Genomic DNA, 26,963 nt, shown 5'->3' on the forward strand with positions numbered 1-26,963 from the left:
TGCACCCCGAAATCGGGCTCCCTCTTCTCTGGTTCTGGGTGCATCACCAGAGAAATGCAGCTGCAAGTCACCGCAGCTCAGCAGCTCCTGGGTTGAGCATCTGCCCCCTGGTGGTCAGTGCGCATCATAGCTACCGGTTGCAGCGTCTGCCCTCTGGTGGTCATTGCATGTCATAGCTACTGGTCGGATGGTCGGACGGTCGCTTAGGCTTTTATATATATATATATATATATATATATATATATATATATATATATATAGATACCGCAATTGTTATCACATTCCCTGCTGATGACTGTTGGGAGTGTTTTCAATATCGGGCATTAGGTATAAATTGGGTTACTATAAACATTCCTGTGCAAGTCTTTTGCGAAGCACTTTTTTTTTTTTTCATTTCTCTTGGATAAATACCCAGGAATAGAATTGTTAGGTCACAGGATAGCTGCATGCTTACTTTGATAAGAAACTGCTAAACAGTTCTCTAAACAGTGCAACCAGGAATGTGTGAGAGTTCCATTTGCTTCATATTCTCACCAACATCTGATATAGCCAGTCTTTGATTTTAGCCTTCTTAGAGAGTGTGACGTGCTATGTCATTGTGGTTTTAATTTGCATTTCCCTTATGTCTAATTATGCTCAGCACCTTTTCATGAGCTTTCCCACCATTTGTGTATCTCCTTTTTTGACATGTTGGTTAAATATTTGACACTGGAAGACCAGTGTCGCCACTGTAAGAGGGGTCATCAGCAGGCTCTGGCATTCGCCCACCATATAATAGACTAAACCCAAGATGAGACAAGCACTCAGCAGTTCAATCCAGGCATTGGAATATCCTGAAGTGAAATAAACTTTCTAGCGAAATTTTGTGGATGGGCTTCCCCCCTTTTTTAAAAAAAATATTTTTATTGATTTCAGAGAGGAAGAGAGAGGGAGAAAAAGACAAATATCAATGATGACAGAGAATCATTGATTGGCTGCCTGCCTACTGGGGACCAAGTCTGCAACCCTGGCATGTGCCCTTGACCGGAATCAAACCTGGGGCCTTTCAGTCCGCAGGTCGACACTCTATCCACTGAGCCAAACCAGCTAGGGCAAGGGCTCCCCTGTTGCCTCTCCCAGCCATTGTTACCAAAGTGCCTGGCCATGTATTCTTCGGCAGCTCCCTCATTCTCTGGGTTTCTAAGAGGTGAGGAGATGCTTGGCTGCGTGTGGCTATTTCTGTTGTTGCCCCTTTTCTCGTCCCACCAGGCAGGCTGCAGAGTCCCAGCATAGCCCTTGTCATCCTGCCGTATGCCCTTCGCCTGGAGTGAGGCTTCACTTGTTACTCCCTGTCCTATAAGTCAGCTCTTCATTGTTTTTCCTGGAGCCCCATGGATAAATAAACAAGCAGATAAATCAGCAAGACTCTAAGCCGTCAGGACCTGAGTGCAACCCCATTAAAATAATAACTGGCATCTGTATGAAGCCTTGCAGTTTATAACATGTCTTTACATATATAATTTATCTTTATCTTCAAAACAAAGTCATGGGCATCATAATCATCTCCGTTTTGCAGATGAGGCAAACCAAGGCTCAGAGAGATTAAATGAACTGCCCGTCACTGAGATGTTCGGTGACAGGCAGTGCGGCACAATAATGACTCCCCTGGTCTGTGTGACCACACTCAGTCCCAAACTATGAGAACAGAAACCAGAACCTGGATCTGAGAGTCTCCTGACAATTAGGATTTAAAAGGAATCTTGATTTGCAATTTATTCTATTTTCCAGCCATTTACATTATTTGAGGAAATTTTGAGGCTACTCTTGACACATGCAAAGTTAAAATGTTTTATTGGCAGTCCTCATATCTCCCATGACTCACCCAGCCTGACGGCGATCTGTAACCATGTCTGAGACAAACAAGCAAGCAAACAACTCTCCTGGTCTGTGTGACCACACTCAGCCCTAAACTATGGGAACAGATAGATGTTTCTATCTCTCTCCCTCTCCCTCTTTCTTTTTTAAAAAAAATATATTTCTACTGATTTCAGAGTGGAAGGGAGAGGGACAGAGATAGAAACATCAATGATGAGAGAATTATTGATTGGCTGTCTCCTGTATGCCCCACACTGGGGATCGTGCCCACAACCTGGGCATGTGCCCTGACAGGGAATAAAACCATGATCTCCTGGTTCATAGGTCGAGGCTCAACCACTAAGCCACGCTGGCCAGGCAAACAACACCTCTTTCTTATTGTTGTTAACAGTACGAAATGATTGATAACTCAAGTCTTGAACTTAAATTCCAGGTCTTCTACTATTCCACCTGCAAGAGAGGGAAATCATAGGGAAATTCACAGGATGACTTGCACAGCACTTGTGATTTTGATGAGAAGTAAAATGCAGTCCAAGTTTCCATGAAAAAACAGTAAAAACTGTAATGCAGACTCAATCTGTACTCAAGCCCCTGTTCCACTTCCCATATTTATTCCCTCGTCTGGGTCCAGGACACGCTTGACTCCTCAGTAGATTGTTGGAGCCAGAGGAGACCGTAGAGGTGGTCTGCTCTCTCCAGCTTTTTAATTCGACGGTTGGAGAAGTGAGGCCCACCCTGGTGACCTGCCCGAGGTCCCTCAGCTGGGCAGTGGCAGATCTGAGACTGCAAGCTGGGTCTCCAGACGTCCAGGCCGGTTCTTCCTGTTACACCCTGTTTTGGTGAGACTGACCCAGACAAGTTGTTTTTGTGGAAGCTGCATACCTCTTGGCTGAAGGTCTATTGCTGAGGCTCTTTCGTTGTCAGGGATGATGGGGTCCTCACCACTAGGGCCAGGAATCACAAAAGGATTATGACTCACCAGAGGCTACCAGACAATTGCTATATTTAAAAGACTTAGAGGCAGACAACTGATTGGAGGGGGCAGGAGACACAGAGGACTGGTCATAGAGTTTCATTTGTATAGCAAGCATATCTCTTGCATATGGACTGCATTTTTATTTGGGGAACTTGGGGGACTGATGGAGATGATAGCAGGTAACAAGGTCCCCTCAAGACCCTCCTGGAACATCAACAAACTCACATGCATAGTCACTCTGTATTCCTGGGAGGAGACAGAGAATCATTCAGTAAATGACTTTTAGATGTAAACAAATTCCTGAGATGCTGATGTAATAGTGCCCGCACTCACCCTCCACTGGGTCAGCAGATTGCAGTAGGTGAGAGTTAGGCTTTAGAGTGCAACAAACAGGGTTCAGACGCGGGCTATTCCCACTGTCTCACCAGGCCGACGGCACCCGTCAATGCATGTGAGCTACCATTGTTATTGATGGAAAAGATATAAAGGAACAAAAGCCACTGTGGGTTCAGTTGGCTCACATTCATTTGTGTTTAAAATTTACAACAGCACCTACAAACCCTGGAATGACTGGAAAATATGTGTGACTGAAATTACTTATTCAGACAACAGTCAATGCTTTGTGTGAAATGGATGGATTTGAACCTGTTGCAATAATTACTCTGCAGTCATTGGTCCAAAGTGCTGGTATATTGGGTATAGTGAAGCGGCATGGATTGGAGAATCTTACAGACCTGGGTTCAAATCCAGCTTGGCCCTGCCCTGATAGTGCCATCTTTGGCAAGTTACTGAATTCTGAGTCTCAGCTTCCGCATCTCTAAAATAAGGGATAATGCTTACCTCACAGGCTTGTTGGAGGATTAAATAATATGTCCATAGGAATGTGTGTATTCTCACCATTTGGGCAAAGCTTGATCATCTACATCAGTTTGAAAACAATTATTTAAGTGGCAGAGGGCCTGGACAGTAAGACTTTTATACCAAAAGAACGTTCAGATAACCCCACTGCCTGAGAACAGCAGAGGAATACAGTATCGTCACACTCGGCAGTACTTTCAATGTTTTATTATTACTTTTATTCTCTAGGGCACCTAGGGACAGCTCAGCCTCTGCCTAGTATCTTTCCCTAACTTAATTCTTTCTCCACTCTTTCTTCTCCCTTTCTCATTGTCCGCGAAGCCCCGCACAAGTGGCCCAATTCACCCTGGACTGGGGTGGGCCATGAGCACAGCATCAATATGATGTTGCCATTGTCACAGGTGAAAGCACATGTGTTCCTGAGCGCTCGCTACCTTGGAGCAGCTGGACTCGTGCAAAACCCTTTATAAAAGGGCAATCTGTTCTACAGACAGAAAGACAGGAGGGCAGGAGGAAATGCAAAGAGGCAGTTCAGAGAGCCACTTCGTGAGGGAATGTTTCCCTAGGAGAGGTGGTTGACTCAATGCCAGGGAGCCCGGAAAGTTGTTTGACTCAGGGTCTTTATTTCCCCTGCTCAGTCTCCTGCTCAGTCTCCCTCAGACCTCTCTTCACTCAGTGGATGTGTGGAAGGACTGTGTCATCTCAGAAATGTCTCAGCTTGAGGAAGGACCCAGGTCCCACTCCCTCCTCCCCCATGGGAAATGTGCTCTGCCTATTTCAAGAACGTTCCTTGCATTTCCTGTCCCTGGGCTGCACAGTGTACTTCAGCTCTTCCTTTGGACATAGCATGAAGAAAGACACTCCATCCTCAAAGAAATTTTCATCCCCGGCCAAATGTTTCCCCATTTCCTCAGAGTTTGGGAATGAGGCTACTTCCTGACTTTGTACTGATCTCCCAAGAGCTAGCCACTCTTGGATCTCTTCGTTGGAGGTAAAATTGGGGTAAGGGGCCAAGTTCACATATGGAGTTTATGTGATATATTGGTGTGGGGATCATATGATGATGAAATGAAGAATGAAGAGCAGGAGGCTGAGCATTTCCAGTAAACAACCAATTCAGGAATGAGAGTTGCTAGCATTTCCTGTTTAGTTATCTTTTTAGGCTAATTATTTGTTTCTTGTTCTCAAATTTAGAAGTTGCTTGCCTAGCACAATTTTAGATATCTGGAAACAATCCACCAAATATAAATTTCCAGTACAACCTGGGGGTTCTTTAGATTATTTAATTAATAGTGGTTAATAAAAGCTTTGAAATCCTTTTATTAAAAGGGTCACCTAAGTCCAAAGTACTATTATAATTAGGTTTAATGAGGTCAGTGGTTTAAGAGAGGGCTTTAAACCATATATAAAGCTCCTCCAGTGATCAGTGGTACAGAATGAAGGTAGAAAGAGGCAGGTGAGTCTACATGCTGGTGTGGAGTTCCTCACGGCGGTAGAGCCACACTGAAGTCCCCTCGGATTGGCGCCAGTTGCTCAGTGATCTGCTGGTGAATGGATTCTGGAATTGTTAAGCCTACGCTACAGGACAAAAGCCACTACTTTGTAAAAGATGGACGTGCAGGTTGCTGTTGAATATAGAAGGCTGTAAACAGAGAGGGGAGATTTTCTCTGCTGACCCAAGACGGCTGGCACTAAACCAGGTCAGTGCCAGCCTTCTCGGGTCAGCTGCCTTTTGAATAAAACTAAGAGTAGAGTCGATAGAGAAAGAAATGGAGCACAGCAAACCTGAGTTAGAATCTCTAATTCTTCTCTCAGTGGTTTCTCTTAATTTTCTAAGGAGCTACCAGAATGGGGACAAAATTATGGTATGACGAAGCCTGGAGATAAGATGGGAGTGTGTGAGTGGGTAATATGTAATTAAGATGTTCACAGACTCATGTCAACGTGAAATGGAAGTAAGTTGAGTTGGGAGTTTATGCTTAGGAAAAAGAGTGATGCACTGAACCATAACAGTGAGTCTATGAGAATAACGTATTGGAACTGGAAAAAGGGTATTGAATTAAGCCTTTAAAAAATCAAAGAAGTTCTATTTGAGGAACTTTCAAGTTTTGAAATTAACCAGGTTTTTCTTTCAAATCGTAACAGGTGCTGTAGGATAAGATTCACCACCATGTTATCCCCTGTCCTGTTTGGGGGACTCGTTGCCCTCATTGGTGAGTAAGTCATCAGTGACATTTAGCATTGTTTGCAGGATGTCCAGGAAAACATCCAGCACGGTCATGAACTTGAGGGCAGTACCTTCATGCAGTGGAGGAGTGGGCTGTCCTCTGACAGCCTGGCCATTAAGCAACTGCTTATTGTTTCAATTACAAGTGTATCCTGCTTGCCAAGCAGGTGAAGGTGAGATCAATGGGAATTTATCGGACAGTACTTTGGGAAGCAAGGCACTTGAAGAGAAAATGATCAAGGTGCTAAATAAGAAATAAGAATTAAATGAGCATATATAGAAAAAATTCACCTGGGAGGAGTTTAAGAGGATATTCAAACTACCAGTAGAAAGGCTTTTTTGAAAGTGGGGGTCGTGATAGTGAAGAATGCTTGGTGTTTAAATAGAAGAGCTCGCTGGCTGGGAAGAAAGACGTTAGTAAGGTCACAGAGGCAGAAATGCATGAAAAGTATTTGGGATGCAGTAAGCAGGTCAGTGTAACCAGAATAAAGAGGAGATTTCTGTGGGGAAGGCAGGAACTGTAGGCTGATGAGATGGTAAGGGACCTTGAAGAAGAACAGATTGAAACTTCAGCCTGAAAAAAATGAAAAGCTATTGTAAACAATGTTCAAGTTGCCTTTAATTAATAAAGTAAATTGAGAAGAAAGTGTTTCTAAAGTGTTTAATTATAAATCTAAAAATGTTCATGTTTAATTCTAAATTTGGAAAAATGATGCTAATGAGAAGCAACAACGTGCAGTTACTTTTGGTCAAAGGCAGGGGAATATAGTTTTACATTTTTACTCCTTTAATTGCCAGGTGGGAGCAGAGTTATAGAGCCAGTAGACTAATTATGAGCTACCACACCAGCTGTGTTTAACTGACAGGTGACTACCAGTATAGTTAAGAAGGGCCTAAGGCATTTCGATGCTGCACAGGTAGTGTAAGGCCAATGTCATATTCCAATCACCTTAAAGCAGTGGTTCTCAAACTTCCCTATGCAGAAGAGTCTGATGGGAATGCTGGCTCAAGTGCAGGTTCTTTGTCCTTATACCTAGATTCTGGCTCAACAGACCTACTATGAGGAGCCTGAGATAGGCTTTTTTTTTTTTTTTATCATAACAAGGAACACTTTATTGCTGTCATCACGAGAACCTCCAAGGGCTTTAGGAGCTCTGTTGAGGAAGAGCAAATATATATTTCTTTTAAATTAAAACAATCACAAGACTTTTATTATTTTTTCCTGAAGCACTCAGTACTAAGATGACTTAAAAATAATATAAGAGTTTATTTTCATGGTCCTTGACACCTGCTGGACTCTGGAGCAGGCGCTGTCGGCAGCACTGCGTGGTGGTGCCTTGTATCTGCCTCCTGAAGTCCTGTTCACCATCTCCAGGGGCTCAGCTTCTGGAGAAGCTGAAGGAATGCTTAGAAGGGTATGTTCCCAGGAAGAATGAGAGGGGCGTGGAGTCCAGGCTGGCGACATCAAATCTTGGTCCATCTTGTTCTGGCTTCAGAGAAATAAGGCAGTTGCTAATGAGATTGGTGCCATTGTGTGCAGTTTCGGTCTCTTGAACTTTCTCATGTCAGAGCTCTTGTTCCTGGTCTTGTTTTTACTCCAAAGGCACGTTGGGTTCTCATTTTCTCTGGACATGGAATCCACATCTTTGATTTCGAAGCCAAATTTGGACTCTTGACTCTGGAACCCAATCTCCTTAGCAAGTTACTCTCTCGAATCAATCCCAGGAGAAGTGTAGTTGGCAAATGCCATGATGAAGATGTGTAATCAGCAGGAAGTGTAACTGGCACAACACTGAAACTTCTCCACAGGTTGATCTTGGTCTTGGTTTGCTTCTAAGTCCTCTTTGGTTTTTTTCTTTTCTGGACTTGGTGCCTATATCTTCTATCTTCAAATCTGGATTCTAGACTCTTGATTTCTAAAACACAGTTTGGTTTGGTACCATATCCTGGGTAAGGTTTTTGGCTGAATGCTTTGATGAGGATTTTCAATTGATCTTCTGTGAATTGGATGCAGCTTCATCTACAATTAATGGCTATGGTCTGGTTTGGAGAGTTGTCTTGGGCCATGTTGGAAGCAAGTCTTGAAATCTCAGCCTTCAACCAGACCAAGATATGCATTTTAAAAAATGTATCTTTATTGTTGAAAGTATTACAGATGTCCCCCTCTTTTTCCTCATTGACCCCTTCATCCTCCATGCCTTCACCACACAATTGTCTGTGTTCATGGCTTATACATATATGCATGTAAATTTTTTGGTTCATCCTCTCCACCCACCCACCCCTGCCTTCCCTTTGAGATTCATCAGTCTGTTCCATGCTTCTGTGTGTTTGGACCTATTTTGTTCATTAGATCCCACATGAGTGAGATTGTGTGATACTTGTCTTTCTCTTACTGGCTTAACATAATACTCTCCAGGTCCCTCCATGCTGTCTCAAAGGGTAAGAGATCTTTTTTTTTTTTTTTTTAAATAGCTGCATAGTATTCCATGGTGTAAGTGTACCACTGCTTTTTTCCCCCACTCATAAACTGATGGGCATTTGGGCTGTTTCCAGATCTTGGCTATTGTAAGTTGCATAGCTATGAACATAGGGGTGCATACATTCTTTCTGATTGGTGTTTCAGATTTCTTGAGATATATTCCTAGAAATGGGATTACTGGATCAAATGGCAGTTCCATATTTCATTATTTGAGAAAATCCCATACTGTTTTCCATAATGGCTGCACCAATCTGCATTCTCACCAGCAGTGTACTAGGGTTCACTTTTTTCCACATCCTTGCCAGCACTTATCACTTGTTGATGCTAACCATTCTGACAGGTGTGAGGTGATACCTCATTGTCATTTTAATTTGTATCTCTCTGATAATTAGTGACTTTGAGCATTTTTTTCATACACCCCTTGGCCATCTGTATGTCAACTTTGGAGAAGTGTCTATTTAGGTCCTTTGCCCATTGGATTGTTTGTCTTCTTTTTGTTATGTTGTATGAGTTCCTTTTATGTTTTGGATATTTGCTCCTTACCAGATGTATCATTGACACATATGTTCTCCCATACAGTGGCTCTTTTGTCATTTTGTTGATGGCTTCTTTTGCTGTGCAGAAGCTTTTTATTTTGATGTAGTCCCATTTGTTTATTTTCTTCTTTGTTTTTCTTGCCCTAAGATATGTAGCTACAAACATATTGCTATAACAGATGTCTGAGATTTTGCTGCTTATTGTTTCTTTTAAGATTTTTATGATTTCACGACTTACATTTAAACCTTTTATCCATTTTGAGTTTATTTTTGTTTATGGTGTAAGTTAATGGTCTAGTTTCATTTTTTTTGCATGTCTCTGTCCAACTTTCTCAACACTATTTATTGAAGAGACTGTCTTGACTTCATTGTGTGCCTTTACCTCTTTTGTCAAATATTAATTGAGCATAATGGTTTGGGTCAATTTCTGGGTTCTCTGTTCTGTCCCATTGATCTATATGCCTGTTCTTGTGCCAGCTCCAGGCCGTTTTGATTACAGTGGCTTTTTAGTATAAATTGATATCTGGTATTGTGATCCCTCCAACTTTGTTCTTCTTTCTCAAGATTGCTGTGGCTACTTGAGGTCTTTTTCTGTTCCATATCAATTTTTGGAGTATTTGTTCTAAATCTGTGAAATATGCAATTCATATTTTAATAGGGATTGCATTGAATCTATAGATTCCTTTGGGTAATATGGACATTGTAATGATGTTATTTCTACCAATCCATGAACAAGGTATATACACTTGTTTATATCTCTATCTCTTTTTTTCAATATCCTGTAGTTTTCTGATTATAGGTGTTTTAGCTCCTTGGTTAATTTTATTCCTAAGTATCTTAATTTTTTGTTGTTGCAATGGTGAATGGGATTGTTTGTTTAGTTTCTTTTTCTAAGAATTCATTATTGGCATATAAAAATGCCATTGATCCCTGGCCGGTTTGGCTCAGTGGATAGAGCATTAGCCCATAGACTGAAGGGTCCCAGGTTCATTTCTGGTCAGGGGTAGATGCCTCGGTTGCATGCTCGATTCCTGGTCCTGGCTGGGGTGTGTGAGGGAGGCAGCCAATCAATGTGTCTCTCTCACATCGATGTTTCTCTCTCTGTTTCTCCCCTATCCTTCCACTGTCTCCAAAAAGTCAATGGGATAATATCCTCAGGTGAGGATTAACAACAACAACAAGAACAACAAAATGCTATCAATTTCTGGGTGTTGATTTTGTATCATGCTGTATTGCCAAATTCATTTATGAAATCTAGTAGTTTTTTTGGTGGAGTTTTTAGAGTTTTCTATGTACAATATCTGTCATCTGAAAATAATGAGAGTTTTACTTCCTCCTTTTCAATTTAGATGCCTTTTATGTTTCCTTCTTCTCTAATCACTGTGGCTCGGACTTCCAATACTATGTTGAATAAGTGGTGAAAGCAGACATCCCTATCTTGTTCCTGTTCTTAGGGAAAAAGGCTTTAGTTTTTTCCCATTGAGTATGATGTGGGCTGTAGGTTTGTCATATATGGTCTTTATTATGTTGAGGTATGATCCCTCTATTCTCACTTTGCTAAAGTTTTTATCAAAGATAAGTGTTGGATTTTGTTGAATGCTTTTCCTGCATCTATTGATATGATCATGTGATTTTTTTTCTTTCAATTTGTTTATGCGATATATCACATTTATTGATTTGTGAGTATTGTACCAGCCTTGCATCCCTGAAAGAAATCCTACTTGGTCCCAGGGTATGACCTTTTTATTGTATTGCTGGATCCAATTTGCTAATATTTTGTTGAGGATTTTAGCATCTATGTTCATCAGGGATATTAGTCTGCAATTCTCTTTCTTTGCAGTGTCTTTATCTGGTTTTGGAATTTGGGGAATGTTGGCCTCATAAAAAGAGCTTGTAAGCATTCCTTCCTCTTGTTTTTTTTTTTTAATAGTTTGAGAAGGATAGGTGTTAGTTCTTCTTTGAATGTTTGTAAAACTCCCCTGTGAAACTGTCTAGATCAGGGCTTTTGTTTGCTGGGAGGTTTTTGATTACTGCTTCTATTTCATCAGTTGTTATTGGCCTAGTCAGGTTTTCTGATTCTTCCTGATTTAGTTTTGGAAGATTGCATTTTTCTAGGATTTTTTTCCATTTCACTCACACAGTCCATCTTGTTGGCATTGAGTTTCTGATATTATTTTCTTACAATCCTTTGTATTTCTGTGGTGTCAGTTGTTACTTCATGGCTTTCATTTCTGATTTTATTTATTTGCGTCCTCTCTCTTTGTTTCTTGATGAGTCTGGCTAAAGGTTCATCAATCTTGTTTTTATTTTCAAAGAACCAGCTCTTGGTTTCATTGATCTTTTATATTGTTTTTTTTCAGTCTTGGTCATTTATTTCTGCTCTGATCTTTATTATTTCCTTTCTTCTACTTACTCAGGGATTTTCTTGTTGTTCTCTTTCTAATTATTTAAGTTGTATGGTTAGATAGTTTATTCAAAAATTTTCTACAGGTAGACCTGTAGTGCTATGAACTTCCCTCTCATGACTGCGTTCACTGCGTCTTATAGATTTTGGGTTGTTGTGTTTTTGTTTTCATTTGTTTCCAGGAATTTATTTTATTTCTTTCTTGATCTCATCCATAACCTATTCATTACTTAATAACATGCTATTTAGTCTTCATGTGGTTGAATGTTTTTTGAGTGTTTTTACTGTAGTTGATTTCTAATTTCATGCCATTGTGATTCAAGAAGATGATTGATCTGATTTCAATCTTGAACTTGTAGAGACTTGTTTTGTGTACTAACATGTGGTCTATCTTTGAGAACAACCCATGTGCACTTGAGAAGATTGTATATTCTGCAGCTTTGGGGTAAAATGTTCTGTAAATGTTAATTAAATCCATCTGATTTAGTGTGTCATTGAGTCAGTATCCTTGTTGGTTTATTGTCTGGCAGATCTATCCAGTGACATCAATGGGGGAGTGAATCCCCTACTATGACTGTATTGCTGTCAATCTATCCCTTAAAGTCCTCCTGAAGTTTTTTGTATATACTTAGGTGCTCTTATATTGGGTGCAAACATGTTTACCAGGGTTATATTCTGTAGTGATTTTTATTGTCTCTTGTGATGGCCTTCATTTTGAAGTCTGTTTTGTCAGATATGAGTATGCTATTCCAGGTGTTTTTTTTTTTCATTTCCATTTGCATGGAAAACATTTTTTCCCCATCCCTTTACTCTCATCCTGTGTGAGTCTTTTGTTCTGAGGTGGGTCTCTTGTAGATAGCATATAGTTGAGTCATGTTTTCTTATCCATTCAGCCACCCTATGTCTTTTTATTAGAACATTTAATCCATTTACATTTAAAGCTCTTATTAACTAGTAGCCCGGTACATGAAATTCATGGGGGGTTCCCTCAGCCCAGACTGTATCCTCTCCAATTGGTAACGCCTTGGAGGATGTTCGACTGCTGGTTTAGGCTTGATCCCTCTCGCAATCTGGAACCGCTGGCTCCTAACTGCTCACCTGCCTGCCTGCCTGATCGCCCCTAACTGCCTCTGCCTGCCTGCCTGATTGCCCCTAACTGCCTCTGCTTGCCTGCCTGATCACCCCTAACCTCTCTGCCTGCCTGCCTTGCCCTCCCCTGCTGGCCTGATCTTGCCCCCAATGGCCCTCCCTTGCTGGCCTGATCTTGCCCTCAACTGCCCTCCTCTGCTGGCCAATTTGGTTTTGAGTGATTGGTTTCTATGCCAGTCAGCACCAAAAGCTCTGCCTCCTAGGCAGCCATTGGCTCCTCACAGTTGACCTGGATTTTGTTCTGATTGGTCGGTTTCTATGCCAGTCAATGTGTCTGGGCCTATCAACGGGGCCTGATCAGAAAGGCAGGGCTGTTCAGCAGCCCTGGTGGAGGCCTGGAGAGAAATGGAGGCGTGGCTTCTGGCCAAGCCAGAGAGAAAGAGAGAGGCAAGTGCTGATCAACAGCTGCCACAGAGGCTACAGATCAGACCCTACTTCTCTCTCCAGGCCTCTCTTTGGGCCTGATTTGCAGCCCCCTCATCAATCAGTGCTGGGTCACTGTGCCTGCAGCTGTAGCAGTCAGTGCTGGGTCATCACGGCAACCCAGTGCTGACTGCAGGACTGACTTCCAGTTGGTTGAGCCTCCAGGTCATTGTGGATGTGACAGACCCAGGGTTTTTATATATTAGGATAGGTACTTATTTATTGCCATTTTTAATTCTTTATTCCTACATTTCTCTCTCTCTCTCTCTCTCTCTCTCTCTCTCTATATATATATATATATATATATATATATATATATATATATACACTCTAGAAGCCCAGTGCATCATTTAATCATGCACGTGTAAGCTGTCTGTCCGCTGGTCGGCAGCTCTGAAGTCCCTGGGCCCCTAGGGCGAGGCGGGGCGTGGGCGTGGTCCTCCTGTGGCCAGAGCCCAGGCCAGGGTCTTGCCTTTGCCTCCCGCCCAGGAAGGCTGGGGCCACCGCCACGTGCTCCTGCGGCCCAACTGCCGCCAGACTCCTCCCCGGGGAGCCACGCCGCCCGCCCACCGCCCGCCGCCTCCAAACCTCCAAAACGCCGGCTAGGCTCGCTGCCCCAGAGGCCTGTCTGTGCCACAGCACAGCCATGGCGCAGACGCTGAGCTCGCGTCGCCGCTGGCAACGCGAGCTCAGCGTCCTGCCAGCCCAATCACCACCCCAGCCACCCCGAGTCCCACCCCCTGTGTCACCCGCTGGCCCAATCATGGGCGTAGCGGAGTGATGGTAATTTAAATATTACCTTTTTATTATGTAATATATATATATATATATATATATATATATATATATATATATATATGTCTTAGTATTATTACAGTAGCCCTTTAACATTTCTTACAGTGCTGGTTTGGTGGTGATAAACTTCAGTCTGCACTCCCAGCCCCCACACCTCAATTGTACATGTGATCTGTGTCATAGGAATTCATTCATTTAGTCATTCACATATATTTCCCATACACATTGTAGGCACAGGATGCTACACTGAGGGTGGTGTGGAAAGCCAAGATGATGGTTCCTGCTCTCTGTATCACAGCAGAATCCATACCACTCAGAGAGGCTTATTGACTTTGCCGGTTCTGCTGCTTTCATGAGCTAGATAGCTTTCTTAGTGTCCAGGGTTTACTTGCTAGTTCACTGATGGACTGTGGGTCCATTTACAATTCCTTTTTTGCCTGTGTGTAGATGTGAGAGAGCAGACTGTGACTGTATTTTTCTTTTTATGAGTTTTTCTTTTTAAAAATTAAGTAGTTTAAAAAACTTAATTTTTAGAGTTGCTTTGGTTTCCTTTTAAAATAAATATCGGTAATGATGAGCTCCATTGTTAGTGTGCCAAATTCTAAAAGTCTCTCTATACTGTCAAGTTTATCAGAACTAGGTCGATGGCCTATGGTGAATGGATAAAATCCACCACCTCTCTATTGAAAACACATTTATAACACCAAGTGAAAAAACACAGTTTTTTTTACATCAAACATTTTAAGAAATGTAATTTCCTACAGCAAATATTTGTAGTCTTAAGGTACAACTCAATAATCCTAAGAACTATTAAAATAAACTTTTCAACTTACAGAAAAGCTCTTTATCTCCTTTAGTAAATAGATTTGAACAGTCTCGGGATGTAAAATATAGCACAGGGAATATAGTAAAGAATCTTGTAATAACTATGTATGGTGTCAGAAGGGTACTAGATTTATCAGGTGATCATTTGGTACATTATATAAATATTTAACCACTATGCTGTACATCTGAAACTAATATAATATTGTATATCAACTGCAATTAAAAAATAAAAAATGTTTTTTAAAAAATAAACAAAACTTAAAACTAAATAGACTTGGATGGAAACTCACTTTCATATGAAAAAAAAGTAAAAATAGATTTAAGTTACATTTTTATGGTAAGTTAAAATTTATTTCTAATTAGATCTAGATAGAAACTCAACTGCTCAGCAACATGATATAAAAATAAATACTTTATGTTAATGGTATCCTTTTTTCTTCTCTCACTAAACAAAGTCTATTGTTATCCCAAATGCTCACATCCACAGAAGTATTTGTGTCAGAAGTACCTTAAAATTTCTCTCAAAGTTCCAGCTTAAAATATATTCTGCCTGATCTAGATTGCACCAAATGGTTTTGAAGTCTTGCACAATGCTTAGAATTGTGTTTTATTATACTTTTTAAGGTTGGAGTAGAGTGGGAAAGGGAAATCTTCCGTTTTGTCTGATGAGCCATTCTAGGGTCCTGAGGAGGTCCTTGGGGAGAACTAAGTCTGTGGCTTTTTCTTAAGTTTCATAATGTTCATTATAGCAACTCAAGCAATATTTTCTCACAGACTTCATGTGATTATCATCCCCTTCCTCCTGTCCAGGCACCTCCAGGGGCTCTTATCCTTTTCGTCACTCAGTGAGCCCTTACCTGCATCCTTACCTGTACCGCGGTTGCTATGGCAACATCATGACCATGGAGACTCCTGGTACTGCCTGTGATATAACCAGGTTGATTAACTGCGGTAAGTGAAAGGCAAAGCAAACATCTGGCTTGTCCCCTTTCATCATTTTCAGGTTCTTTCTTAGAAAAATAGCTTCATTTTGAAAAGGTGTAATCGTCATTATAGTATTAATGTCAAAATTAAAAACGAGAAGAAAACAAAATTCTGACCAACCTAACATACTACCTCTCCCCCCCCCCCCCATTATTTCCAAACTTGTCCAGATGTTTATTTCTACATATTGAAATGATTGCCTAAATCAAATATTAAATTCTGGCTTTGTCTTTTTGTTTGCTGTTGTGTTGCTGCATGTTAAAGCAGGAACATGTTAAGCAAGCCTTTTGTTCTTTGTATGTCCTTACTTTTGTAACTGTTGCAAAAGTCTTTTTCCTGTTATCTCAGTGCCAGAGCATCAGAGCCGGAAGCATCAAGGTCAGCTAATTCTGCCTTCCCAATTTACAGATCAGAAACCGAGACTTCCGCAGGGCCTGGAGCTGAGTAGTGACAGACCAGACTCAAACTTGGGTTGGCTGACTTCTAGACTAAGGATCTCCCCAATGCAGAAGTGTGGCAGGAAACAGAAAAACGAGGGGGAAAAACAGACATGGTATCTGTCTGAGGTTGTGGACCTTTCTGTGTTTATAGAATCAAAGATCAAAACATGTCCTAGTGCCCTGGCTGGTATGCTCAGTGGTTAGAGCATTGGCCTGCATCCCAAAAAGTGGTGGCTCAGCTCCTACTCATGGGCATGTACCTGGGTGCAGGTTAGATCCCCACCATGGTCAGGGTGTGCAGGAGGCAACCAGTCAGTGTGTCTCTCTCACACTAATGTTCCTCTCCTCTCTCTCTCTCCCTCTCTCCCTCCCTTCTTTTTCTCTCTCCCCTTCCTTCTTCCCTCCCACTCTCTCTAAAAATCAATGGGAAAACATCCTCAGGTGAGGATTAACAAAACAAAACAAAAAACCACAAAGAAAACACCATGTCTTAGAATGACTATCCCAAGCTGTGAGGCGCAGTCATGGGCTATAGCTAACTTATGAAACTATGAAAAGAGTTCTTTCTGGATTACAGGAGACAGTTTATTTTCCATCCACTTAGGGGTTCGTGGTTCTGAAATGTTTGCTGAAATGGATTTGAGGGCCTTAAAGCCTTACCAGACTCTGATCAAAGAAGTTGGGCGGAGGCATTGCGTGGACCCTGCCCTCATTGCAGCCATCATCTCCAGAGAAAGCCACGGCGGAGCTGTCTTGCAGGACGGCTGGGACCACCGGGGACTGAAATTTGGCCTGATGCAGGTACTTAGCTGGCAGCTTTCCGTTAGCCCCACTTCACCCCTCCCTGCAGAAGCTCAACCCAAACTGCACGGTGCTGGCAGTATTTTGAGGCTTCAAAACACCCTGGTACTTTAGCACAATTTGTACTGTGACTCCTGTAACACAGCTTTGGTATTTCATTTGAGATTTATCAGTCTTGGTTAACTATAAGAAAGTATTCTATCAGTTTCACAACTACAATGTGCAGTAAATAATATACAATGTACTTAAATTGAGAAAATCTTATAAAGGGCATTTATACTGGGGTTCATGAAGTAGTCAATTCATCCATGTGGATCAAAACACTATGGTTAAACCCCACATAACCCAACTTGTTCTTTCTTTATTTTTTAAAATATATTTTTATTGATTTCAGAGAGGAAGGGAGAGGAAGAGAGAGATAGAAACATCAATGATGAGAGAGATAGAAACATCAATGATGAGAGAGAATCATTGATCGGCTGCCTCCTGCATGCCCCTCCTGGGGATGGAGCCCACAACCCGGGCATGTGCCCTTGACCAGAATGAACCTGGGACCCTTCAGTCTGCAGGCTGATGCACTACCCACTGAGCCAAACCGGCTAGGGCCCAACTTGTTCCTTAGACAAATTGGAAGAAGATCCAAATGATCTGGATATCTGTTTCCAGGTTCAACTTGATATGGCCTGTAGAAACCCAGACTTTTAGCCTCTCAGTTAGAAACACATTTGTATTTTGACTGTAAACATGTAGACTTTGGGAGCTAATTGTTTGAAATAACTTTTCCATTTATTTATATATGTATGTGTGTCTATTAGAGGGCTAACTAAAACTGGGCCACACCCACTCCTCCCAAATCTTATTTTGTTTCTCTGACTCTGTTTCTGTGAAAGAAAGCACTGCAGAGTTGAGTACGTGGGGGGAAAGGACAGGGAAGGCCAGTGAACTTGAGCATAAAAGAGAGAACCCAGGAACAGCAGAAAAACGTGTTTCTTCATTCAGATGCTCCCACTGCTATTTGAATTTTCTAGCTTGATAAAAAAATGTATTACCCTGTGGGCACCTGGGACAGCAAAGAGCACCTTCTGCAGGCTGTTGGGATTCTGACAGACAGAATTAAGGCAATCCAGAGGAAATTCCCCATGTGGAGTGTGGACCAACACCTCAAAGGTAGGCCAGATTGTGGTGCTTTGTTTAAAAGAGCTGAGTGAGACCCCTGCAGACCAGGTGTATGGGGGCCGCGCGGGGAGTGTGCCCACCGGTCAGAGTGGCCTGGGAGGAGCTGTGGAAAGTGCTCTCGGAACCCCTGCGTTACTGGTGGTCTTCCTTCCCCGCTTTCCTTTCCCTTCTGCCAGATGTTGGGGCTCTGATTATACCTCTCATTGGTTATCGAGCCATTGAGTGATGCCTTGAAAGTGAATGCAGTAGTTTAAAAAAGTATGTTTGCCTTTGTCTGGTAGGTTTCTTTCCTGATGCAAGAATTAATCAATTTCTGAATTGTCTCAACAAAATTTTACTCTGTGAGCTTTCCCAGTGACACCAGGGCTTTAGGTACCATGCGTTGTCCAAGTGGAAATCCGTGCCTGGTTGGTCACAGACCATGCCCCAGGTGGAATTAAGTCACTAGGTTCCACTAGAAATTTGCTCTTTTTTCTACATTTTCTGTCTCTGTGAAAGGTACCATCATATATCTAGTCATCTCTAGTGTTTTCTGAGGCTCTCTGGTTCCTTCTCTCTTCACATCCAGCCATACCAATTCTTAAGTCTATCTCCTATAAACCCATGGTGTGTACCTACCAGTACTTCTCGCCTTCCACACGTAGTGGCCTTAATTTAGAATAAACAGTTTCTATTTTCTATTTCAAGGTCCTTGAAGGCAGGGATCAGAGGCCTTTTTCTCTGGATGTAAGAGTGGAGCACACTTATGTTAAACACATAAATAACTATTAAAGATTATAGGTTTAATATACATACACACAGACATGCTTATTATACACATACCCCTACCAGAAAATGATTATCTCTGGGTAGCATTGTGCACTCTGCTCTCAGTGTGGCATTCATCCTGGCACATAGTAGGTGCCTAAAAATGTTTATTGAATGAATAAATGAGTGGATTATTAAATGACTGAGAGAACATAATGAGCATTATCAGACTGAAGATTTGCTGGGAATCTAGTTTTGTAGACCTGAAATACATAAGAAGCAAATCTGACTTTTTAAGCAAGAAAAAGAAAAGTATTTTAAAAAGAGATAGAAGGAAAGCTACTTGGGTTTTCCCCAGTGGTTTTTGAGGTAGCACGTTCTTTAGGAGGGGAGGGAGGGAGAAGGAGGGTCTGGGACTGCCTGCTTTGGAAGATTCGTCTGGAGGGCTGACATCCTGGGAATGGTCATATCTTATTTTTGCTGTAAGTTAATATTTCACTCTGAACCTCTGTGTTTCATTTCAGGTGGTATCTTGGCCTTTAAGTCAGGAATCGAAGCCATTGCCACCCCCATGGACATAGAGACTGACTTGGTCAATGATATTCTTGCCCGAGCTCAGTTCTATAGGAGACACGGCTTCTAGGCAAAGCGCTGCACGTGGGCCAGGCTGGCAGGTGCTCAGTGCCCCCTTCGCAGGGTTTGCTATGATGTGTTGTGCCAACACTGGCAGAGGAAAGGTTGCAACTATGACAGAAAATTCACTTCCCAATTTTTAAAATACAAATAAGCATTAAAAAAATAAAACCTGCCCAGTTCTCAACATGGTTCCTATGAAATGTGCCTAGCCACATTCATCATTACTTTGTAGTAAAAGTGAACGTCTTGGAAGTGATGTCTGTCTATTTCAGTGAGGCCTCATTTGAGTCCATGATGTCAACGCCCACCGACTCTCTGCTGACAGAACTGCTAACAGAAGAGAGTCTGACCTGAGCCTTTGTCCTTTACCCAGTATCAGCCCAAGCCACTAAGGCTTTGCTTGTGAAAAATGCCTGAATCAGAAGCCAGTCAACCTGTGGGACAATGGAGAAGCTTGCGATGGAATTCTAGCTCCTGGTTACCTGAGAGCTGGAGGGAGGAAGCTGGCCTTCCTCGAGGGATGTATACAGCATCCCTCAGACCCACACCAACCTCCGGGGCTTCTTCCTCTTGTTTGCTGCAGACCCAGGGACCAGCTTCTTTTCTCCACTTTCAGTAGTTTCTGCCACACACTCTTCTTTTTATTTCTTTTTTTAAAATATTTTTTTATTGATTTCAGAGAGGAAGGGAGAGGGAGAGAGAGACAGAAACATCAATGATGAGAATCATGGATTGGCTGCCTCCTGCACACCCCCTACTGGGGATTGAGCCTGCAACCTTGGCATATGCCCTTGTCCAGAATCAAACCTGGGACCCTTCAGTCTGTAGGCCAATGCTCTATCCATTGAGCCAAACCAGCTAGGGCCACGCACTCTTTTAAGGGGTTGGCTCCCCATAAAATATGGCTGAAGATAAACAATAGGGACCAAATTAGTTATGGTTTTAAGGTTGCCAGCAAAAGTTAATTTTGGAAAATGTAATCAATAAAAGGAAATTACTGGAAGGCTATCAGAAGACTCATAGGACCAATGAGAAGGTCATGGACATGAAGAGAAACCAGGCAACTCTGGGGTCTGTAGCAGGAACTGGTTGACCATACTTTACAACATTCCTCTGCATGAATTAGAACCCTCACTGTATCAATGAACTCCAAAGACTTTCCTCCTATCCTTTCATCATTCTGCTTCACATTCATAGTCCCAGGAGAGAGACTCTGATGGACATATCTTGAGTCATACACACACCAACTCCTTAGCTACTTTGCTCTTTGGTCTTGCCCACACTACCCACAATGGAGAAGAGACAATTCTCTAGAAGGAAACCAGGCGAATTTGTGGCTTTTTTTTTTCTTACCATACTCAGAAGAAGACATAAATAATACATGTTGGCGTCTAACGCTACCAGAGTCCCCACTATGTGTGCCCTGCTGGCCCTTTTAGCTCTCTTTGGAGATGTTTGATAAATGTTCCTCTTTACTTCTCATTCTGAGAAGGAATAAAAATTATGCCACATACCACTGAGCCCCCTTAGAGAAAGCTACGTAAACCCTTCTCTGCCCAATAACTTCCCATTCAGCCTGAAGATTTGACCCAGGAAGAACTTGGACCCCTGTGTTTCACTGGGCAGAGCCAGTGGTCAGCTGGTGAGATTGACTGAGGACCATACTGTATCAATTGTTAAATATTTTTAATTATCATCCCTGCATGTGGGCAATAAAGTGCATCCAGGTGAGATAATTTCCAAGTAATTTGAAAAATAAAAAATAGTACATTGACTCGTACTCTGAATCTATTTCCCCAGTTTTTTCGTTAGGATTGGGATGCCAAGAGATGTCCATATTCATGGTGGCTTCGTTTAGTTCCCATGGAAGCAGACCCAGAGATAAGGTCTCAATTACAGATAGTTTATTTAAGAGGTCCAGGGAGGGCTGGTATAAAGTGGCTCAGTGATACAGGGGAAAGAAGACGGAAAAATGATGTGTCATTAAGCCAGCTACCACAGCACTGGAACTCAATCTTGCAAGCAAGCATCAAGGAGTGGTACAAAACATACACTTCAGAATTATTCTATTCAAGGGACAAGGAGCTGAGGACTTTATACATCAACTTCTAAAAGCCATCGATTGCAAGGGAGAGAGTGTTAATTCTTTGCGCCTCTCATCTGCCATGCAAGTAGGCAGCACACTCTTCTGCAGTTCCAAGGGAAAGACGCTGTAAGGCACAGAGGTGTGGATACTGGCCTTTGGAAATCAACCAAGAATTCTGAAATGTCTAGGGATATGGGAAGGGTCTAGTTCACAGGTGTTAGATAGATCTGGAGGTTGGGACTATCCCTCCAACATTGCTTTCTTACCTCCATGACCTCACGACATAGTAAGAATAATCTGGAAATAGTACATAAGCCTCACTATGCCTCATGATTTCCATGCCAAGAGTCTCCATAATCTATTCGAATGACTAATCCTAATATATAAAAAGCCAGGGGCCGTCATGACTGAAACAACGGGACAGATGACCAAACAGCAGGCTGCGTGGGGCGACCAGGCCAGCAGGGGGGTTAGTGAGGGACAACCAAACAACTTAACAGCAGGCTGTGTCGGGCAGCCAGGCTGGCAAGGGGTTTAGTGAAAGACAATCAAATGACTGAACAGCAGGTTGTGTGGGGAGACCAGGTTGGCAGGGGGATTAGTAGGGGATTACCAAATGACTGAACAGCAGGCTGTGTGAAGTAACCAGGCCAGCAAGGGGGTTAGTGAGGGATGACCAAATGACCTAACAGCAGGCTGCATGGGGCAACCAGGCTGTCAGGGACATCCCCCCGAGGGGTCCTGGATTGGAGAGGGTGCAGGCTTAGCTGAGGGGACCCCCAGTGCACGAATTTTGTGCACCAGGCCTCTAGTCTCTCTATATAAAAGCCTAATATGCAAATTGTCCCCTCGGAAGTTCAATCAGGAGTCCAGGAGTTCGATCGCTCGCTATGATGTGTGCTGACCACCAGGGGGTGGCTTGGAATGAAGGAAGGCCCCAGCTGGAAGCCAGCAGCCAGTGAAGGGAGGCCCTGGCCAGCAGCTGGAAGGCCCAATCAGCCCTGATCACCAACCAGGCCTAAGGACTCTACCCATGCACAAATTTTGTGCACCAGGCCTCTAGTTAGATATAATAGAACTGTCCCAGTTGATTCCCTGAGAACAAAATTAAGATGTTAGACTCAACCGTGGTCCCATTAAATATTTTAAAAGTATTCCTCCATTTTCTTTATATACTTTTGCCTGTGTCAACTTTAGGGAAAACGAATTGCTTTAGGTTTACATTCTACTTTGTAAAATATAACTTATTTTAATTGGCTAAAACCAATCTTTCACTGGAGGACAAAGAAAGGTTGTTTTATCAATAGTTTTTAAAGCAAAAAAAAAAAAAAAAAAAAAAAAAAAAAAAAGCTAAAACTGTTTTGTTTTCCTGGTTGGACTTATTCATGATTATACTCTCATCCTTTCTCTTTCTTGGCAATCAATGCCTCACAGCACTCCAGGCATCAATGCTGAGAACATTATTAGAGGTCACAGAACGTTGACACTTCCTGCCCCTACATCCCCTGCTTAATGCCAAGAGAACATATCTGAAAATGGGCTCAATAGTAAGGTCTGCCTCAGGGGTGTTGTGAAGGTCAAAGGAGAGAGTGTGTGAGAAACCACTCAGCAATCATTGGGTGTCATGGTGGCAGCACCACCAGAGTGAGAGGCCTTGGCAGCCAAGGGCTAATGCGTACACAGGATTCCTGGGAGACGGACCTGGGAAAGATAAAAGATAGAGTGATTGACAGCAATAGTCCCTCTTGCCAGCCCAACTGGGGTTTAGCCTGTGACGCAGGCCTTAGTTTCCCTACCTACTGAGTACAAAATAAAGTGGAATTATCAGTCACTTCTTTTTAGCTGCCATTTTAATGTTTATTTATATTGAACTTAAAATGCCCTCTTTTGTTGCGAAATAATGCACATATAGAAGAGTGCATGTAATAACAAAACTGTCTAGCAAAATAAGCTGCCAGCAGTGTCAACGAAGACTGGCCACAGAACAGAAGAGATTTGCAACAAAAGTCAGTCTTTTATTGTAGTCGAATGCATCCATTTATTTCTTTATATTTTTGACCTAAAGTGATATTTTAATTGGTTTTTATAAAGTTTCATTAATATTTTACTCCAAGTCTCATAAAGAAAAAGCTACTAAACATTCATGGAAAACTAAGGGGTTTTGCTAAATTATGTGTTCATTGCTTCATTTTTTCCCTTGATTTCCCTTCAATTTTTAAATTGTGCTAAAATACACATAACATAAAACTTACCATTGTAACCATTTTAAGTGTACAGTTCAGTGGTATTAAAAACAGTCATAATGTTGTACAACTACTATCACCATCTATCTTCATAACTCTTCTAATCTTGTAAAATCTCTGCCCATTAAACAATAACCCCCATTGCCTACTCCCCTCAGCTCCTAGCAGTTCACAGTAATTAAAAAAAACTATCTACACTAATAAAAGAGAAACACGCAAATTGACCATCACTCCACTACACTACCAGCCAATCAGGAGTGAGTATGCAAATTAACCCAACAAAAATGGCGACACCTATAGTGATGTTAGGGGGTGCTGGGGGCCAGATCAGAGACACAAACCCACAGAGGGGCCTGGCACCCAGCAGCCCCAAGGCCCGCCACTGTGGTGCTGGAACTGCTGGGGGCCAGATCTGAGACACAAACCTGCAGGCCTGGCACCCAGCAGCCCCAAGGCCCATCACTGCATCTGCTGAGATAAAGCACAAGCGCATAAGCTCTGGTCAGAACCCAGTTTGCTACTGCAGGCTCTCTTTCCACAATAGGAAAACCTGGGAACAACCTGCATTTTTAGGACAAGGTGGCATCTATACTAATCTATATTAATAAAAGGATAATATGCTAATTAGAATGAACATCTTCTGGATGACCTTCCGGACATCCTTCCGGACAAAGCCATGTTGGCAGGGCCAAGGCAGAGGAGGTTAGAGGCGATCAGGCAGACAGGGGAGAGCAGTTAGGGTAAGGTGACCAGACGTCCCGCTTTTGGTGGGACACTCCGGAATTTTAACAATTTGTCCCGTGTCCCGGGGCATTTTAAAAAAGTCCCGATTTTTGGAAAGAATGCACGACAAGCTAGGGAACAGCGGGAGAACAGGAAGGGAATATACAGTTTTCAGCGGCCATGTGGCTATTTAGCCAGGATATGAGTTTTATATTATTTTTGTTAATTTTATAAAGTTAAACTTTAATAATAACAAATAATTGTTGAGAACTGGTTATTGAGAACTGCTTATCAAAGTTCGCATTGTTGATCAGTTGTTAGAATTCGATCACCATTGTTTGGACTTAATGAACAATGGCATTTTTTGGGATTGGCAACAACGAAAACATTTTGTAACTGTCTCTCAGACGATACACATCGTACTGCGTGCTAGTAAGCTAGTTAAACAAGTGATGGCACTACAAATCAGCTATTCAGATAATTTAGGTAAGTAATTTATTTATTTATTTCATAAATACATAAATTTTCTTGAATTTAGCAGACAGTACTCGTTTTATTTATATTTTATAGTGGCGGCAAAAAGTCTAGTGCCGGCCTTGAAAGTGACACTTATGACTTATGTTACGGCAAATTCAGAGGAAAAATAATATAAGTTAGTATTGTTATTATTTAGAAAGAAATATAGGATTAAAATAATGTTTAAAATATAGTTACTTTATAACAATCAAATTAATTTAATTTATAAACTAACAATAAAATATGTTCATGTAATTATGTACCTACTTACTGTGTTTTTAAGCAATATGTATATAATAATTTATAATACAATTTTAAATTATTTTTTTTAGATTTTTAACATAATGAGTAAGAAAAGAGGATGCAAATTCAACGATGATCTAAGAAGTGAATTTCCTTTTTTAAAAAAAACCAAAAGCGATTACAATATAGACCAAATTTTTAATCAAGAACCCCCCCCGGGTCGAAACCGGTTTGGCTCAGTGGATAGAGCGTCGGCCTGCGGACTCAAGGGTCCCAGGTTCGATTCCGGTCAAGGGCATGTACCTTGGTTGTGGGCACATCCCCAGTAGGGGGTGTGCAAGAGGCAGCTGATTGATGTTTCTCTCTCATTGATGTTTCTAACTCTCTATCCCTCTCTCTTCCTTTCTGTAAAAAATCAATAAAATATATATTTTTAAAAAATACCCTCCCCTCCCCCCCCCCCCCCCCCCCCGTGCCCGGTCAATGGTGTCCCACTTTACCAACGTTAAAATCTGGTCACCTTAAGTTAGGGGGATCAGGCCAGCAGGGGAGAGCAGTTAGGGGGATCAGGCTTTCAGGCAGGTGAGCGGTTAGGAGCCAGAGGTCCTGAGGGGTCCCAGATTGGAGAGAGTGCAGGCCAAGCTGAGGGGTCCCCCTTCCTGTGCATGAATTTCGTGCACCGGGCCTCTAGTTTATTAAATAAAACACTATTTTGTGACCTTGTAATAATAAAAATAACCTATTTTATCATTTAAAATGAAAAAGTAAATAGTGATTTTTGAAAGTAAGAGTTGGCATATGAATGAAGCTCTATAGATTCACACAGTAGACCCTAAAAATATGAATTCCCTCTTTTATTTTTTATCCTTACCCAAAGATATGGATATGTTTATTGAGAGAGAGAGAGAGAGAGAGAGAGAGAGAGAGAGAGAGAGAGAGAGAGACTGATGTGAGAGACATCAATCAGTTACCTCCCATACAAGTCCCAGCTGGGATCGAACCCACAATCTGGGTATGTACCCTGACTGGGAATTGAACTTGCAACCTTTTTGGTGTACAAGACATTGCTCCAACCATTTGAGTCACCTGGCCAGGACAATTTATGTTTACCTAATGTCAAATGACTTGAGCATCTTTTCATGTGCTATTTGCCCATCCACTTATAATTTACTAGTGGCCTGGTGCATGGATTCGTGCACATTGAAAGGAAATTAATTAGAAGAAATATTTCAATATTTCTATTCACCCTTTCTCTATAATAGAAGTGTTAACAAAATTCATGATCAACAATGGCATATTGAAACACATGTGTATGATTGGCACCAGAGAGCTTTATATGTATCGCACATGCGTAAGTTAACTTAGCCTTTTATAGATATCGAATAAACTTGCTTAATTAGACCTGCTTTCTGATTTAGCTAAACTTTTTCCAGCCCAGTGAAGCACCCCAACTTTTCCTTCAGGTAATTGCCAGCAACACAGCAGTAAATATCAACACAAAGCAGATTATTATTGTAGATAACACAGGGAGAACAAAGGGTAAAATATTTAACTGCAGCAGTTTTTGACTGTATTCTGTGCAGTGAGAAAACCTGACGTCATTTTCAAGGTCCACCATTTCTTACTTCTTTTCAGTCGGGTTAAGTTTCTAAACTTTCTAAATCTTTGTTTTCTGGCTAATGAAAAAAAAAAAAAGGATTCTACTGAGTCTCCCATCTACCTACTCCAGGACTTCTGTGAGGATCAAATGAGATGAAGCAGGTGAAAATGCTTCACAGACATTTGTTTACAGTGTAAAATGTCTCCACCTGGGTATAAAGCAAGTTGTGTTCCTGGGCTGAA

At 41.8% G+C, this 26,963-nt stretch overlaps 1 protein-coding gene across 1 annotated transcript; it reads left to right on the forward strand.

Annotated features, from left to right (window-relative positions):
- Positions 1 to 5,858: 5,858 nt before the first annotated feature.
- LYG2 (lysozyme g2) lies at positions 5,859 to 19,317 on the forward strand (the record flags this gene model as incomplete). The annotated part of the gene is made up of 5 exons (XM_079792829.1): positions 5,859 to 5,901; positions 15,337 to 15,477; positions 16,555 to 16,751; positions 17,780 to 17,918; positions 19,199 to 19,317. 5 exons carry the CDS (start codon positions 5,859 to 5,861, stop codon positions 19,315 to 19,317), a joined length of 639 nt encoding a protein of 212 aa, XP_079648955.1.
- Positions 19,318 to 26,963: the final 7,646 nt, after the last annotated feature.

The sequence above is a fragment of the Cnephaeus nilssonii genome, assembly GCF_951640355.1.
Source record: "Cnephaeus nilssonii genome assembly, chromosome: 15".
Taxonomy (NCBI): domain Eukaryota; kingdom Metazoa; phylum Chordata; class Mammalia; order Chiroptera; family Vespertilionidae; genus Cnephaeus; species Cnephaeus nilssonii.